Source organism: Tachysurus fulvidraco, chromosome 4, assembly GCF_022655615.1.
Source record: "Tachysurus fulvidraco isolate hzauxx_2018 chromosome 4, HZAU_PFXX_2.0, whole genome shotgun sequence".
Taxonomy (NCBI): Eukaryota; Metazoa; Chordata; class Actinopteri; order Siluriformes; family Bagridae; genus Tachysurus; species Tachysurus fulvidraco.
In genome coordinates, this window is record NC_062521.1 from 28,778,896 (window position 1) to 28,797,886 (window position 18,991).

The 18,991-nt window shown below is 35.8% G+C and overlaps 2 protein-coding genes across 10 annotated transcripts in view; one reads left to right on the forward strand and one right to left on the reverse strand.

The window, feature by feature from the left end:
- wdr17 (WD repeat domain 17) overlaps window positions 1-18,991 on the forward strand; it is a 261,853-nt gene that overhangs the window by 152,607 nt on the left and 90,255 nt on the right. The gene's annotated exons all lie outside the window — the stretch shown is intronic.
- LOC113642537 lies at window positions 15,865-18,754 on the reverse strand. Of its 2 annotated transcripts, none has more exons than XM_027146098.2 (2): window positions 18,477-18,754; window positions 15,865-16,960 (listed from the first exon to the last, which is right to left on the reverse strand). In XM_027146098.2, exon 2 carries the CDS (start codon window positions 16,947-16,949, stop codon window positions 16,260-16,262), a length of 690 nt encoding a protein of 229 aa, XP_027001899.1. In that variant the 5' UTR covers window positions 16,950-16,960; window positions 18,477-18,754; the 3' UTR covers window positions 15,865-16,259. The 2 variants fall into 2 exon arrangements, with proteins under 2 accessions (XP_027001899.1, XP_027001898.1); XM_027146097.2 differs by having other exon boundaries at window positions 15,865-16,957; window positions 18,476-18,753.

The following is an 18,991-nucleotide window of genomic DNA, read 5'->3' on the forward strand; positions in this document are numbered from 1 at the left end:
CTAGGTATAGTGTCTGTATCTCCTTTTGTTGAATCAGCTTCCTTCTGGATTTCTTCTTCACAATTCAATCAGATACATTTAATTTCTATATTTTATTCAACAGTTTCCCCATTTCTAGTTTATTTTCCATAGCTTCCTCCTTCCTTGCTTTCCGTCTTTGTCGTCTTCTACTTCGTTCTTCTCTTTTTGCTGCAGTAATTTCACTTTGTTTCTTTTTTGAATTGAATGAGGTTCTCACATAACAATAACCAGATGCATGTGGTATGGTAGTTATTCCACTCCAAATATTTCTATCAACAAGAGACTTGATAGTCTTGAGGAGGTCGATGACAATGCAGTAGGTGGCATCTGGGTTGAATCGTGTCTCGTCACTGTGCTCAGAAATATAGACCCTACCAATGCAGCCATTCTTCTTAAGACTAAATATGATTCGGTTTGTGTTACTGTCTTTGACTGAAGGGTCATAATTTTTCTGTACATACACAGGGAGTTCGTGTGCTCCTTCTTCGTTTAAATTACCCACCTCATAATACTGGAGGCCGTCATCAGGAAGAAGTTTAGAACCATCACTCTCTGTACGGTTATGAAATTTCCGTGAACCAAATTCACCCTGTTTTGGGCTAAATAACAAGTAATGTTCAGACCCCTTGAAAACACTCTCCAGGAGAAACCATCCCAACAGCCTGAGACCATGTTGTAGCGGACGCTGACCAAATCCAGATGCTTTCAGCTCAGCCGTAGTTTTCAGGGTCTGTACACTGGGTCTAAATAAAACAACCATTGTGTATATTTATTACAAAACTGAAATGTAAGGGAAAACAAACATTTTTTCCTGTATTGACAGAAAAATTCCTTCACACATTGTATTATATGCCACACTTCATTTTTTTATAAAATATTGAGTATTGATTTTTGTGTTTGCATTTGTTTTAAATATTTGTCAGTAGTGCATTACAGCATTCCACAAAAAATAGATAAATGAATAAATATATGGATGGATTGATTGACTGATGGGTTGATTGATTGATCATATCATATCATTCATTCATTCATTCATTCATTCATTCATCCATCCATTCGTTTGTTAGTTAGTTAGTTTGTTATTTGTGCACTGAACTGCCGACTGCAACACAACATGTCTTGCTAAACCATTGCCATGCATGCACCGCTGTGAAAAACAAATGAGCCGTCTCAGTATTTCTGTCTGTGCTGTACCCTGTTATCCTACTTCTACAACTATCGTTATATATTCATAATTTATAGTGCGGTAAAGTGGTGAGGAGCATGTGAACTACCTAGCTTAGCTAGCATTAGCTTTTGACGGCTTCTGAATGTTCCGGTACTCTAATATCACAGCTTCCGAGTTTTAGCAGACCTTAAAACTATTTTATTCAAATGAATTGTTTTATTAGTAATCTCACCTCTGTTCTTTACTCCGCATTTTGTCTGTATTATTTCAAGTTTAAGAAGATTGCCGATTGCCGTGTAAACGAGTCAATATGCTCTTCCGGGTTACGTTGTGCGCCGCATACATTACGTTACGTCACTAAAATTTTGCTTACGACACTAAACACGAATTATCGCTGTATTTTGTAAGATAATCACATTTTAAAAATTAATAAATAAAAAACAAACCAGTTTGTCACCCAATTGATGTTATTTGTTCTTACTCAAGATTTTTCTCTTGTTTTCAAACAGCTTGACCAATCTACATTATTACATAACTATTTATTACTAATATCTGTCACTATAAATGAGTACTGGGGCAATGAGGAATAAGTAAGTACTAAAATTTATAGTTACCATTGTGTAGAGCTGTACAACACTTCCACTGAGCAGGAAGTAGCTGGATGTCTGAGCTTTGTCCATCTTAGTAGCAAGTCCAGTAAACCCTAAATTCAAAAAGGTGATGAGTGCCTTGAGGGCAGTTTATCATCAAAAAAAGGAACCATTTAAAAAAGTATTTCCTTTAAAATTTGGTTTATTCTGTGTGATAATGATGAACGTAGAACAGAGCTGATTAACTCCAACATACTCAATAAGATCACAGTCAGTGTGGAGTCTAGTGTTTTTAAAACATTTGCATGGGTTTGCATTTTTTTTAAATGGAAACCTCAGACAGACCCATCCCCCTTCAGCACACACTCATACACACACAACCTATTGAAAAGTACATTTATCAAAATACATTAATGACTTAATGCTTCATTGTCATCCTTCTCCACTGTAAACAGTACATAGTGCACTGGTAGCTCATTGTTTACACTTCACATCAGTATCAGTTAGAATGGTGAAAATGTGATGAATCTGTGGTCTAATCTATAATGTGCTCTAATCTATAAAGTCTGATTGATCTGATTGTTGAGTGTCTGTAGATTTTTACTATAAAGTAAGTGTAAGAGTTAGGAATAAAAATTATGTAAAGTGTATAATAGCATCATCCTCTACAGGACTCCACTCACATATTACTACAATACCCATAATCCTCAGCATTGACCCTTCGGTCTGGCTGACATTATACTGTACAGGTGGCTTTACTGAAGCAGTATTTGTAGAAGATGTCTGTGTCAGTTTAGTCCAGCTGTATGCAGTTATTTGTTCATAGGACTCTTAGCAAAATTGTGTAACTTCCAATGGAAAATTAATAAATAAAGTTCATTTAAAATTATATTCATTAAAAATCTTGATGTTTCACAAATTAAGCTAAATACATTAAATATAATCATGCTAAAATATGTTGTTTTATCATAGTGCTAAATAACTTAACAACTATAAATTAATAAATAAATTGTAATGACTTAAATAAAGTTAACAAATGTAGACAGGAGTAAAGTTTAGTTATCATGTGCTACATTTGCAACTTTTTCCCAACACTTAATAAGAGATGACACAGTTAATACAATAAAAAGTCTCTTATAAAAAAATAGAATATGAAGAGTGTGTTCTGAGGCACTGTATCAAATGCACTTTAATCCAGCAGCAGAAGAATCCTATGAGACCTGGAATGTGTAGCCCTTATTAACAATCAGTAGGTTCTGTTGGTTATATTGGGCTGGGGCTTGGGGATGTCATGTTCCACACGAGATGGGTTCAGCTGAGGAGGATATCCTGTAGTACTCAGGGGTTTCCACATGGAGTGAATCGTGCTTGGGTTTTGTTGAGGACTGCAACTCATCTACATGTCTTCTCCATCACACATGAACTATGTATGGGACAGGACCAGCATGGACAATAGTTGGGCTCCATTCTGCTCCTTTGCTGTAATTCGGACATAGAACAACTCATCTGATCTCTTTACTAGTAGCAACTATTTTCACTTAATTTTTATTTGTGGTTCTTGTTTTAGTTTTGTTAAGTTCATGCTGTTTACTTGTTACATACACAACTAATAAGTCCCTGTAACTCTCATACTCATGTCCTCGTTCAGTTCGCTAGCTTGTAGGGTTGCCAGATGTTTTTAAGGCAACATGATAAACTTAATTTCTAAAGTAAAACTCTAAAGACATGAGAACTATACAGCTTCCAATCACTGCAGTGTCCTTAAAGCTAAAAGCAGAAACACTGCAAAGCTTTCAGTCTCATCCTGCTGAAAATCTGCTGAAAATCTGCTGCAACCTTTCCTCTTTCAAATATGGATTTAGTTTCCGGTGTAAAAGTTACAAACGTCACCGTGTGAAACAGGTTTTCCTTCATCAGCTGTACAAACAGCATACTTCTGAGGCTGCAGTAAAACCTGCAGATATTTGAAATCTAATGCAATATAAAACCTTTTTAATAAATACTATAAAGTGAAATCGCTTCGTTTTCACCTCGCTTTTTCTTTTTGAATTGTGTACGAGCTTGCCTTTAATTATAAATATTCAACATGTCAGGACTTTTTAATGACATTCTGTTTAAACGACTGAAAGCATATTTTAAGGTGCAATAACAGTAAGATGCTCCTGGTCCTTCTTAATGGATGATGATGATGCCCCACATCTCTGTTAGTCTCCTCAGGGTCCTTGCTTTCCTCACACTGTCAGAAACATGCTAATCATTGGATTGGCTGAGCTTACCAACAGATGTGAGTTAGTGAGTTGTGGGTCTGATGTAGTTTACATTTATCGGCTGGAGGTGAGGTCAATTGAGGAAGTGCTGGGTGCTCGCTGAGGATTCTGGGAAATGGTTGATATCAGAAGCAGAAGAGGGTGCGATTTGGGGTGTTCTAGATTTAAAGTAATGGGAGGAGTTTTAAACAGCAGTCGAGTCAGATAGTTTATTCCATGTAGTGTGCTTCCACCTGCTGTAGACATGAACCATTACAGATTTCACATATTAGTTCTTACTGCAAGGGATCACAAACAGAAGAAATAAATGTTTATAGATAAGCAAAAGTTTGCTAAAGGAGAAGAAACTGTTATAACCAGCTCTATGTGCACCTGAGTGGATCTACCTAACTTACTGACTCTAGCTAATCTACCATGCTAGTAACAGATTTACAGTGAAAATGCTGTACATTTAACAGTAAGATGTAATCTACTATTTTAAAAATATAGAGATGTAAATGTTTTAGAATTAACATTATAAATATTGATATAGTTTATTAAAAAAGACAAAAAATATCAGGTTTTTCAGCCCCTTAATAGAAAATCTCATTGTATATTTAAAGCAATATTCTGGATTTAATATAAATAAGCTCAATCATCACACTTCATAGCATAGTGGTGTCAAGATAATTGTAACTCTTATTTAAACTCACTTCAACTAAGGATTTTAAAAGAAAAGGAATGAAAGAAAATGAAAGATTATCTTTCATTAAACTCTGATTATTCCATATAAATACAATTTGAACTTTTTCCCATTTCATTAATTAACAGTGAACAAGATTAAAAACATCTTTAAAAAATGTTTATCAATGTAAATATATTTTAACCGAAATCTCATGGAAATATTTTAACTGAAGTCATAGTTTTGATTTATGTGTAAACTTGCATGCTTAATGTCTCAAAGTCACATTTGGGGTTGCTCTGGAAGAGACCACGCTGATACAGTAGAACTACCTTTGGTCTTGTTGCTAGTTGTAGACTCTGTAAAGCTGCTTTGAGACAATGTTAATTGTAAAAAGCGCTATACAAATAAACTTGAATTGAATTGAATTGAACTTTGCCTGTTCCTCACACACATTTAAGCTCCTACACAGCTGTTTCTGTCTCAGTTAATGAGTGTGTTTTAACATACATGTGAAAGTGATGATCATTAGCAGCTCCAATCTGTGATGTCATCATGGAGGAGTGAAAGAGGACTCCAGTGGCAACCTGTGACGCCCTGGTGAACTCCATGCCCAAGAAGGTTGAGGCAGTGCTGGAAAATAATGGTGGCCACACAAAATATTAACACTTTGGCCCAATTTTACACTTTCACTTAGGGGTGTACTCATTTTTATGGCCAGCGGTTTAGACATTAATGGCTGTATGTTAAGTTATTTTGAGGGGACAGCAAATTTACACTGTTATACAAGTTGTACACTCACTACTTTACATTGTAGTACAGTGTCATTTCTTCAGGGTCACATGAAAAGATATAATAAAATATTTACAAAAATGTTAGGAGTGTACTCACTTCTGTCAGATACTGTATATACTGTGTGTGTGTGTGTGTAAAGGTAGATGTTATTAGAATTAAATTGGTTTTTTTAACTTGTTTGCGTACTGAATATTTGGGGCTCTTGCCATTGTTACTTATTGTTAATTTGTTAGTTATTACTCTTATAACTAAGTTATTACTCTCATTTTCTTTGAAAGTAAAATTTTATAATGATGGCAATAATATTTTCTAGACAGGTTACAATGTCAGCAAGCTTAAATATTATAAACAAAATAATAGCACTACTTTGAATATAGATAAAATTTTATTATGCATAGCTACAGGAAAATGCTAATATAGACCCACACAACAACCTAAAGAACACACACAAATGGAAAGGATGACAGGATGACTGATTAACCCTCTGCTCTGCTCCAGGGGACCCGTTAGTCCTCCCAGCTGGGGGCTTCAAGGGAAGAGATTAAGACATTGCAAGATATTCAGGGCTGCACTATGTCACAATCAGAGAGTGGGGGTTGGAAGGGTGCTGGTTTTGGCCTTACTGTACAGTAGGTCACTTGGAGGTCATGGTAATCTTGAACGTAAGGGACTAATGGCTCTCTGTGTGCAGCAGCTATGGTGGCGGCACCAGTCCAGTTGTGAACATGTAGGTTTCTGGATAAAGGTTGCAAAGATGACACAGCTGCTTCAGTTTGGAGGGGATCCAGAAGCTTGAAGCCCCCAGCTGGGAGGACTAACGGGTCCCCTGGAGCAGCACATTGGTAGGTTCCAGTTTGCAGAGCAGAGGGTTAATCGGTGTCAAATGGATGAGCATCAGGGAAACATTAAAAAATAGGGTGGGCTTTTTTAAAGGACGTATATTGTTTTCAGTCTGAAATTTGTGGGGACACACGTCCAGAGATGGCCTGATTAAACCTGATTAGATAGTTTTTGATGGAGACAGGGAAGTGACGTCTGCTTTTTTAGTGCACAGAACTGTAATTTATTTGTGACACCATTTGTTGCCCATTACAAATGATTGGGAAATTTCCAATGGAGCAAAATATTTGAATTTGGAAGGAAAGTGAGGAAGCATTTATTACTTAAGAAAAATTAGAGGTGGTTTGGAAGGTATTATAAAAAGAAATAAAACAAAATCATGGTAGACAGAGGGAGAGGACAATGGAGTAAGACAAGATAAGATAAGATAAGATCAACCTTTATTCGTCCCACAATGGGGACATTTCTCTATTACAGCAGCAAATAGAATGAAATAAAAGACAGAGAGGAAAAAAGAGACCATGATTAAGTAGTTACACTAACAGACATACTGCACACAGGTAATATTGCATGTTTTCCAAAGCTTCTGCTATTGCACATGTTGTTTAAATACTTTGTTACTGTTATTAATGCAGTTAAACTGTAATAACAGTGTGTATTATGGTGACTGGATCACTGGGAGCAGCTTTGGTTGTAAAGTCTAATAGCAGCAGGGAGAAAAGAGCGTCTGTATCGCTCCTTCAGACACTTAGGATGTAACAGTCTGACAGTGAAGGAGCTGGTCAGGGATGAAACCGTTTCATACAGGGGGTGAGAGTCGTTCTCCAGCAATGATGACAGTTTTGCTACCATCCTCCTTTCTCCTGTACAGTGTCCAGAGGAATCCCCAGGACTCAGCTGGCCTTCATGACTACTTGTCCAGTCTCTTCCTTTCTGCAGTAGAGATGCTGCTGCACCAGCAGACCACACCATAGAATATGGCTGAGGCCACCACACTGTCAAAAAAGGTCTTCAGTAGATGCAGATAATGGTGCAGGTGCGAGACGCAACTCCAGCACACAAACACAAATGACAGTCACAGATAGCAGACGAGACTTTCCTGAGCTTGCCAGATGACAGGACAGAGACAACAAAGATGACGAGAGCTAAAAGAGACAAAGAAATTGAAATAATTAATACTGACGTACGTGTCCCTTAGTGACAGATGTTTTCGGATTGGTAGGAAACCCTTCCGCTCTCCCACTAAGGAATGTGTCCAAGTTTGCACAGGATAGTTTTGAAAACACAAGATCAACTATCAAAGTTGGTCTTACCTTGAACGCAGGTGTCCTTCGAGTTCCCCTCGATCTTCTAACAAAGGATCCTCTTCAAGTTCTTATACCTAATCTATTGTTTGAATCTTTAAATGAAGGAGTCAGACTTTTCTGTCTTTTCAAGGGTCCTCACAATGGGAGGCCTTGTTTTTATTAAAAGCAGTGTAATACAAATAGGTGTGTGTGATATATGTAAAATAAAAAGAAAAGTACAAATGAAATTCTCCTTCAAATAATCAAACAGTATTAGAATAAGTAAAAGTAATCTTGCCGCCACTGTGCGCTACTAATGTCTTTTTTCCTCTATTCTCAAGGTTAACACCTATATATGGTCATATGGTTGCAGTTAACTTCCTGCAACTTCTCAGGCTGTGATTATATAGGACTGAAGCTTTCTCTCGCCGTCGAATTCGACAGCAGGCTATAAAACACTTTGCGTACAGATTACTCTCAGCTAATACACAGTAGACTTCACTTCAACACATGCCTTGAAACACTACATGTGCAGATTACTCCCAGTGAATACACAGTAGGCTTCATAAGCTTTCACTACAAGAAACAGCTTTTCATCTAAGTTAACAGTAAAATAAACAATATTAATCTAATCAACTCTATTACATGAGAATACATGATTATAAGAAAAGAAAAGCATTTCAGAATGCTCTTGAACATTTGGAAAATAAAACATAATAACACATAATGCATTATAATCTTCTTTTCTTTTGGAATCTTCTTACAGCTGTCTAGGTACAGCGTCTGATCCCTCATTGTCTTCTTCTAAACACTCACATTCAAATCTTTCAACTCTTTAACCAATTCTTCGACCTTTTGTATTTTTACATCAATTTTCCTTTGTTTATTCACCTTACGCTTCACTTTTCTTATCCTATTTCTCCTTCTCTTTGTATTATTTATGTCCATCTTTCTACTGACGGATAAGTTAATAATTGGTTGTGGTGTACCTTTATATTTATTATTATTTATTTGCTGAGAAACAGTATTAAGAGAACCAGTATCAGGGCATAGGTAGAGTCCTGCAACTCCATCCCGTACATGCCAGTGTCTGATAACATCCCGTGCATGCCACTGGCTCACAACAACTTCTTAAATACTGTAAGCAGGTGATTGGGAACAGGTGACGGTAATTAGCAGTCAGAAAGAGTGAGTGTGGAACCTGGCGAATCCGTAACACTAGGGCGATACGATCTTTTGAGGCATATTGTGAATGTTATATTTTTCAACTCATCATTTGTGAGACAAAGCTCCCAACTTCAAGAGACTTGATAGTCTTGAGGAGGTCGATGTTAATGCAGAAGGTAGCATCTGGGTTGAAGCGTGTCTCGTCACTGTGCTCAGTAACATAAACCTTAAAGTGTATACATGCTACTGAACATTATATCATTTCTTGAGCATACAAAAGATTTACATAAGTTTATTAAAAGGTAAAAAAAACTAATCATTCTATAAAATGGAAAAGAAAACATAAGAATTCTATAATCAGCAAAATGGGTCTTTATCCAACTGTCTAGGTACTGTGTCTGTTCCTCTTTTTGTTGAATCAACTTCCTTCTGGATTTCTTCTTCTTCACAAATCAATCAGATACATTTAATTTCTATATTTTATTCAACAGTTTCCCCATTTCTAGTTTATTTTCCATACCTTCCTTGCTTTCCGTCTTTGTCGTCTTCTATTTCGTTTTTCTCTTTTTGCTGCAGTAATTTCACTTTGTTTCTTTATTGAACTGGATAAGGTTGTCACATAAGGATAACCTGATGCACATGGTATGGTAGTTATTCCACTCCAACTATTTCTATCAAAATGAGACTTGATAGTCTTGAGGAGGTCGATGTCAATGCAGTAGGTGGCATCTGGGTTGAAGTGTGTCTCGTCACTGTGCTCAGTAATATAAACCTTACCAATGCAGCCATTCTTCTTAAGACTAAATATGATTCGGTTTGTGTTACTGTCTTTGACAGTAGGGTCATAATTTTTCCGTACGTACTTAGGGAGTTCGTGTGCTCCTTCTCTGTTTAAATTGCCCACCTCGTAATACTGGAGGCCGTCATCAGGAAGAAGTTTAGAACCATCACTCTCTGTACAGTTGTGAAATCTCTGTGATCCAAATTCACCCTTCTCAGGGTTAAACTGTAAGTAATGTTCTCTGTCCTTGAAGCAACTGTACACTATAAACCAATCCAACAGCCAGAGACCATGTTGTCTTGGACGCCGTTCAAAACCTGTTTCTTTCAGCTGTTCCAAAGATGTAATTGTCCCCACACTGGATCTAAATAAATAAAAAAAATTATATTTAATTATTTTCAACATTTTAAAACCATATTTTTTTTCCTGTATTGATAGAAACCTTCCTACACACTACTACTATGTCTTAAACACTTTACACATTATAAATACCACGTCTTTTACTTACACTTGCACTTTTATTTTTATATTTATTACATTACATTATAGCCGCTGTAAATTTTTTTCTTCCTAGGTAGCTTTATATGACTCGTAAGTGCTATGTCACCTCACCCAAATCAAACAGATTGTTATTATATGAACTAACACATGTATTAATTCTATGCTAACTCAAATTCAGGTATGTTTTATATTTTTGTAAAATAGAAGGGAAATACTGATTGTCTCATGATCCGGCAACGTAACACAAGATATGTTTTATTTTCTGCATGTTCTTGGAACAAATGTTCTGTTTCACAGCTAAATTTGTATATAATATTTTCTGGGGATCCTCTTTGGTATTTCTTAATGAGTATGGCACTGTACATATGTACGTATTTACTTCTGTGAATCTGTTGTAACCAGAATGTTCTGGAAACAAACTCACTGGGATTTTTTTCACTGGCCATATGCATTTTACACCTCACAAACTGACACTTAATAACAGGCTATAAATGCATTTTATGATGTGATTATCTTTTTATCATCAATTCTATTTATTATATGTTGTATTTTTTATTGTTGTAAGTTCAGTAGTATAGAAATGATTTGACTCATATGAGGTAATTTACTGTTGGTGAACAAGAAACTATCCAATTTGGGGTTAATTAGGAAGACAGAAAGCTCTATTTCACCACATCACGTGAACCAGCAGTTGACCAAATATTAATACCAGCTCCATTTTATTGTTTTTATTGTAGTGTGATTTCACATTTGAGGATCTAAAATCATGTATCAGACATAATTAACCAAAACTAACATTTTTTTATTGTTGATCACAATAATCTGTAATATCATTTATGATTATTTCACTCATACCTGCTAGAAATACTAAGTGATTTATAAGCCTACAAACATAGCCTACATTCTCCATCACAACAGTTGAACATAACATTAATTACCCCCTCTTTATTCATGGTGACCTGATGACCTGATGTTTTGTTATGAAACACGCTGAATACGGGCAACATGACAAGCTCAACCATCGGTGTGTCTACACAGCTCTGAATAACAAATGAGCCGTCTCTGGGTAATGTTATTAACAAACATCAAACTTAGCATTATATGTCTATGGCAAGCCGTTTTAACATTTAATGGCTAGTCTGGATATGTATTATAGATATCTGTATTTCAGTTCTGCCTATTCAAAATGAAAATTTCAGATATCCACAATAGCATTCCTCCTATCCACAACTGTCTTTTCAGATATCCACAACTTCATTATTCCTATGACGAATGACGTCACTTTTCCCATTCATGTCTATGGAGTTTCCCTTTACAGATATCTTTAATTTAGTTGTAGATATCCGCGAAGTGAAATGTGGATATCTACAACAACGTTATGACTATCCATAATTATAGTTAGAGATATCTACAATTTAATTCTGACTAGTCACAGTTCCAGTTCCAGATATCCTCATCTCTCCTCAATTAAAGATATCTATAATGTCTTTTTGAGATATCTTAAATTCAGTTTTATCTAGTGAAAACTAGATTATAGATATCTTGAACTGAAATTGTGACTCGTCAGAATTCAATTGTAGATATCTCTAACCGGAATTATGGATAGTCATAATTTATTTGAGATATCTCAAATCAGAGATATCTTTAACTTTCAATCTTCCTAGTTAAAATGTTATAACAGATATCTTGAAATAGAGTTTTGACTAGACAAAGTTATGTTGTAGATGTCTGTAATTATGTCAATGCAAGTAGGATGAGGGTCTTGTTGTCGGTGGGAGGAGCTTGTTATAAGGGGTGATTGCTGTTAACCCACAGGATAAACTCATTATAGACTGAATAGTAATCATAGTAATAGCGTTCTATTTCATGGCATTTTCTAATTATTTTATCTACGACAGCAACCGCCATTTCTTCTGCTACATGTAAACTGGCTCAAACGATTTGTTTGCTGGGTGAATATCCAATGGGAAGCCTTGTATTAGCAACGTCATGCACAACTACACTGACGAGTCAAAATGACATTTGCGATATCTATAACTTTAATCCTGCCTCGGCAAAACTCAATTATAGATATCTGCAATTGTCATTAAGGATGTGTGACGAGTTGAATATCGTTTTCAGTGACGTTATTGCAGATATCCATAACTCACTTCTGACTATTCAAATCTGAATTCCAGATATCTCTAACTTTCATTGTGACTAGCTAAAATGGAATTAAAGATATCTCTAACTGTCTTTTTGACTAGTCAGAATGCAGTTACAACTAGTTGAAAATATGTTGTTGATATCTGTAATGTTAATTCCGGATAGTCAATCTTAAAACGTTAATCAATTAGTCAGTTAGTCAATGTTAAAACGGCTTGCCATATATGTCCAATGCTAATATACCTATTATTAGTGAATGTTTTTAAAATGTTTGCATGGGTTTGCATTTTTTTTTAAAATGGAAACCTCAGACAGACCCACCCCCCTTCAGCACACACTCATACACACACAACCTATTGAAAAGTACATTTATCAAAATACATTAATGACTTAATGCTTCATTGTCATCCTTCTCCACTGTAAACAGTACATAGTGCACTGGTAGCTCATTGTTTACACTTCACATCAGTATCAGTTAGAATGGTGAAAATGTGATGAATCTGTGGTCTAATCTATAATGTGGTCTAATCTTTAAAGTCTGATTTATCTGATTGTTGAGTGTCTGTGATTTTTACTATACAGTAAGTGTTAGAGTTAGGAATAAAAATGATGTAAAGTGTATAATGGCATCGTCCTCTACAGGACTCACATATTACTACAATACTCATAATCCTCAGCATTGACCCTTCGGTCTGGCTGACATTATACTGTACAGGTGGCTTTACTGAAGCAGTGTTTGTAGAAGATGTCTTTGTCAGTTTAGTCCAGCAGTATGCAGTTATTTGTTCATAGGACTCTTAGCAAAATTGTGTAACTTCCAATGGAAAATTAATAAATAAAGTTCATTTAAATTATTGTTCATTAAAAATCTTGATGTTTCACAAACTAAGCTTAATACATTAAATATAATGTGTGTTTTATCATAGTGCTGAATAACTTAACAACTATAAATTAATAAATAAATTGTAATGACTTTATTTAAGTCATTACAATTAACAAATAAATTGTAATGACTTAAATAAAGTAAACAAATGTAGAGAGGAGTAAAGTTTAGTTATCATGTGCTACATTTGCAACTTTTTCCCAACACTTAATAAGAGATGACACAGTTAATACAATAAAAAGTCTCTTATAAAAAAAATAGAATATGAAGTGTGTGTTCTGAGGCACTGTGTCAAATGCACTACTTTAATCCAGCAGCAGAAGAATCCTTAGAGACCTGGAATGTGTAGCCCTTATTAACAATCAGTACTTTCTGTTGGTTATATTGGGCTGGGGGAGGTCATGTTCCACAGGAGATGGTTTCAGCTGAGGAGGATACCCTGTAGTTCTCAGGGGTTTCCACATAGAGTGAATCGTGCTTGGGTTTTGTTGAGGACTGCAACTCATCTACATGTCTTCTCCATCACACATGAACTATGTACTGTATGGGACAGGACCAGCATGGACAATAGTTCTGCTCCTTTGCTGTAATTCAGACATAGAACAACTCATGTGATCTCTTTACTAGTATTGCACCATTCGTGATAAAAAATTCTTAATTCCAGAGTGAAGTAATTATACTGACGTACTGTACGTGTCCCTTAGTGACATTTGTTTTCGGATTGAGTAGGAAACCCTTCCGCTCTCCCACTCAGGAATGTGTCCTAGTTTCATACACCTGATTCTGATCCTACAAAATTCCTGATTTTGTGCAAGTGTAACAATTGATTCCAAAGGGTTATCACATCAAATATTGATTTGATATTTTTGAAAGCACAAAAGGCTTTGCCCAAATCAGGTAACATCTTAAGGGCCTATGACCCCATTCACAACTGGGATTAATCATGATTAATCATCTTTGGTGATCCAGTTGTAAGTGGACATTGTTAAGTATAGGTACGAATAGGGTCTGATGTGTCTCATAGATACAATGAGAGCCAGTCATTTTAACTAACTAGACAGATGCTCTGTATCAAATGTGACCAATTTGAAGTACTTTGGCAGTTTGGTGTTCTGGATCACTTAATGGACATCTCCCTGGGGCCCTAAGCAAAATTCTGCTAAGGGGCCCTCCTACCTGACCCTTGAGCCAAGTAAACCATTTGCCACACATTCACACTTGACAGCATCTCCTATTCTAACAAATTTCAGCATAGCACCTATAAGTTATAGATAACTACTATTATTCATTTTATAAGCTGCATTAGGCCCCACTTAAACTGCCTCCATCAGATTCCTCTTTATCCATTTTCAAATATAAAATACTATTTATAATATGACTTGGCTCTTGCAACATTCAACTAGTGAATATGCAATAGCAGATATCAGAAATTATTTTTACTAGTGTAAAATGTAATTCCTGATATCAAAAATATGGTTACTACTAGAAATCACTTAATATTTACATTTTAAATATTGAAAACCGAATTCTTGATATAAAAAATCCCTATCATGTGAATTTATAAAAGCTAAAATGGCTTGCCATACTGTATCACTGTATTTTATAGTATGCATGAGAGCTGTGAGAGATGTGGGATGTGCATTCATATTGACCTGGCATTATAACCATTCCAATGTAAATCCATTGGTTTCCATATTGCATTAATGTTGTTGTAACCTTGATTGAGAGACTATAAACATTGTCATTTAGGAGTGCTATCACGCTACTTTTTGTACTGGTCCCAACACAGATGTTGCTGACTGAAAGCGCGCAAGTTATTTCGTGCATGATTGCACGCGCATATGGACGTATGTTCACGCGCGGCGCGGTTATCGACCTGCCGTTTATAAACACTGTAGCCAAAATAAATAAATAAATAAACACCGTTGCCCTTGGGCATTTATTCATGCAAATGTTCACACAATTTTGTGTGACAGACAGGCCAAGAGATGCACTGGCAGCACTGCACAGTTAATTTATCTAGTCATATAGAGATTACAGAATCACATCAACCTAACTTTACTGTTATTTGCTCTTGCTGACAACAAACGTGAAGAGAACACAAGTTTACCTAATTGCTGTTCTCGCATTTTACTCTCATTTTGTTTCTTTTTTTACTTTTCATGGCCAGATTGATTGCTCCGCTTCATATTGTCATCTACACAGTAAACATTAACACGCGCTGTAAAATGAGGCAGGTTGAGGCAGGGCCTTGTGTAATTTGCGGGGCCCTACGCAACTAGTACGCAACTTATTCTACTGTGAGAAGCATTGTGATGAAGAGCCTTCAGTGTTTAGTATTTCTGTGAATACAAAACCAGCTCTGTGTGTCTCAGACTGCACTGAAGGGCCACCCAATCAACGGTGTCATTCCTTTATCATAATCATTGTGAGACACGATATTCACTCTCAAACCGTCATTAGCAGGAAAATGCAGGGTATCCAAAAACTGATGAGGAAGACTCTCCAGCATCCTGATTACTCATCACCAGACTGTGTAAAACAGACGAACTCTTTCTCTGACAAGATTTGTCAACATCGGCATCAGACTCATTGTGACATCTAGCAAGTTCTTTGACAGTGCAACCTGTCATCGAGGTCGTCAACAGATCATCGCTGTCCTCACAGGAGTCACCAACATTGGTTGTCAATCATTCTGGTTGACCATCAAACACTGCAGTTTCATCAGCTGACTGAAGAATCAGAGACCAAGAGCCAAGTTTTAATAAAAGAGACAGTTTATTTTGTTTACACCATGCTGGATACAGCCAGCTTTTATAATGATGTGTGTATGAAATTGAGGCATAGAAACCTTTCTTATTACCACCACATATACATGACAGCACAGTGTAATTCTTCTCTTACCACAAACACTGCAAGATATTAGATAATTAGATAATAGCTAAAACTAAGATAGGAGAAAACCAGAACAAGTACAGAACATCAGAAGCTAAGAACAGACAGGTGTACCGTATATCATAAGTGAAGAAGTCAGATTAATTTCAATTATTCTGAAAATGAAATAAACCATATAACATAATTATACACATTTTATTGATGAAAGATAATTTGCTATATTGAGAGATTTAAGCCAAATGTGGTCCCAGCGTTTTTTCTAAAGTATGGTACAGTTGCAGCGACTCAGCGCATCAAAAATGCTTTCATCAGTGTCATCAATTATCACACGAGTGTCTTGGTTTCTTGAAGTCCCGGTGGCTGATGTGTAGGTGGACTGTGTTGAAGTGCTGCTGGAGGTGTTTGATTGTGTGTTTACATTAATTGTGTAAAAACTGTCTGCTTGCACTGTCGAATACCCGGTTCTTCGAAGAAAGTCGTCTAAGCTCAGACCCCGGATAATCATAATAAGGCGTCTGCTGATTTGGTAGGTGGCATGTTTGTTGAAATTTGACCGATCAATGTGCTCAGTAACAAAAAGTGTTTGAAACCACTTGTTGTTAATTCCGACTATGATGCGGTCCTTGTTACTCATCTTGTTGTAGCTCTCATAATATTCTCGTACATTAAAAGGCAGGTTAGATGCTGCTGTTTTGCTCAGATTTCCCAACTCATAGTAAGGGAATGTCACATCAGGCAGAAGTTTCTGACCATTTCTTTCATACCTGTTCTGAAATGGGTGGAACCCAAAATCTCCATTCCCAGGATAACAACGCAAGTGGAAAGCATTGTTCTGATCAACAGTGAGACAGTCTTTAGCAAACCAGTGCAGCAGCTTTAGGCCATGTCTTGGCTGAGGCTGGCCGAACCTAGTCTGCTTCAGCTGGTATATTTCATCCAGTGTCCTCATGGTGACTTCTGACGAGGTATAAAAATAAAAAAGAAGAAAAATTAGACTGAGATATATTCATTAAAACCATTAACTACACACTAAATACACTTATTAGCCTTTAAAATTAAGGTTCTAAAGACTTATTTCTGTATTGAATAATAAAATCCAACCTGGATGTGAATTTTATAGATAACACAATTTGTTGAGATCACTTGGGCTACTATTCCACTAGGGTTGCAAAGCGGTGGAAAGTTTCCGGTAAATTCCCGGTAAATTTCCGGAAACTTTCCACAGGAACTTAATCTGGGGAATTTTGGAAACATTACAAATTGGAAACTTTATGGGAATTTATGGGAATTGTTTGCTAATATAGGGAAATGTATATAAACTACATTGTATACAAACATAAATAAACATTTTGTTTGGTCATAAGCAGACTACAAATTTTAAAAATGACGTCTTGACTGATTTAATTGTAAGTAGAACTTTAATTGATTCTTTCATTGAGTAGCACAAAAGCTTTATAAACAGTATTATGCTTTTAATAAACATAATAAACCTAATAATTGAAATAAACATCATTTTATAGAGGATTTTTTTTTCCAGGGGAGTGAGTGTGTGAGGGGGCATCAAATTATCTGTGCATGTGGTAACACTCCTAATTTACTGCTTATTAAGTGTTAGTAAGGTAGTTATTAAGTTTAGGTATTTGGTACAATTAAGAATGTAGAATAAGGTAATGCAGAATAAGGCATTAATATGTGCTTAATAAGTACTAATAAATAGCCAATATTCTATTAATATTCATGCTAATAAGCAACTAGTTAAATGACGCTAAAATAAAGTGTTACTGTGCATGTTATGGAAGAATGCAAGTACATGCAGTGGGTTTGGCCTCAATGGCCTTCCAGTAAGCAGTGCGCTGTGTGCAAGTGAGCGATGAATGCAGGGTAGGGTACTTAAATTGCATTAAATCTTGTTGTTTTAAACAAAATTATGCTGCAAGATTTTTTTTTAACTACAGTACATTTAAGTTCCTTGTTATAGGCAACTCTGCATATTTTTTTTAATTCCCAGTTTATTTCCATATATTCCCGTTAATTCCCATATATTCCCGTTATTTCCCAAGGAAAGTTTCCAGCCTTGAAAATTCCCGGAATTTTACAACCCTACACTACTTCCCATATCTATATTTATACATCTATTCCTCTTTCACAATCTGGTGCTAGGATCCACCAAGAAAAATAAACTTCATAAGTATAAAAAACTTCTTAACCTGATAAGGTATTGAACAGCAGAGGGGAAAAAAACCTACGTTATACAATATATACAGTACAGTATATACAGCCTTGTAGAACCTGTTTGTTTTTAATCTCAATTCAAAGCACTTCCTCATTCTGAGAGCTGGATTGCAAGGAAACAGAAACTTATCTTGACTTTACATACTGGTTACTGGGCAGAACTGAATATTACAACTGGTTTAAAAAAATATCCATCATTCAACGTTTGTAGCTTAAAGCACAAAAATAAGTCTTTGTACTTACCTTTTTTTTATAGAATATTAGATAATCTCCTCTGAACAACAACAATCAATGGGTTTAGAAGCTGAGACTGTATGGCATATTAAAAATAGGATAAATGCTGGCGCATTTTTGGCTGATTACAAAAATCTTTGTAATTGTAGAGTAAAAAAAATTAAAAAAAAGAAGTGAATCGAAGCAACAGGAAAGAAATTAAGAATGTATACAGCAGGGGCGGTTCAGTCTCTTTATTTGAACGGAGAAGCACAGGCACGCGCACAGCGTGCACGTCAGTCAGAGCTGTGGAGGCGTTTATTTATAACGTTAATCGGCGGAAAACCGCAAAGACGGCAACCTAAAGCTGTGAAATGTCACTATTCTTATTACCAGAGTTGTAGCACAAACAAAATATTGATGCAAAGAATCCATTCAATACTAAATAAAAATAACATTTATTTACATAAAATAAAAATAACATATAACATATAAAACATATAAAATAACATATAAAAATAACATTTATTTATTTATTCTATAAAA

Excerpts from the sequence above, each read along its gene's own strand:
- LOC113642537 (XM_027146098.2), bottom strand. The coding sequence starts at position 16,949 with ATGAGGACACTGGATGAAATATACCAGCTGAAGCAGACTAGGTTCGGC.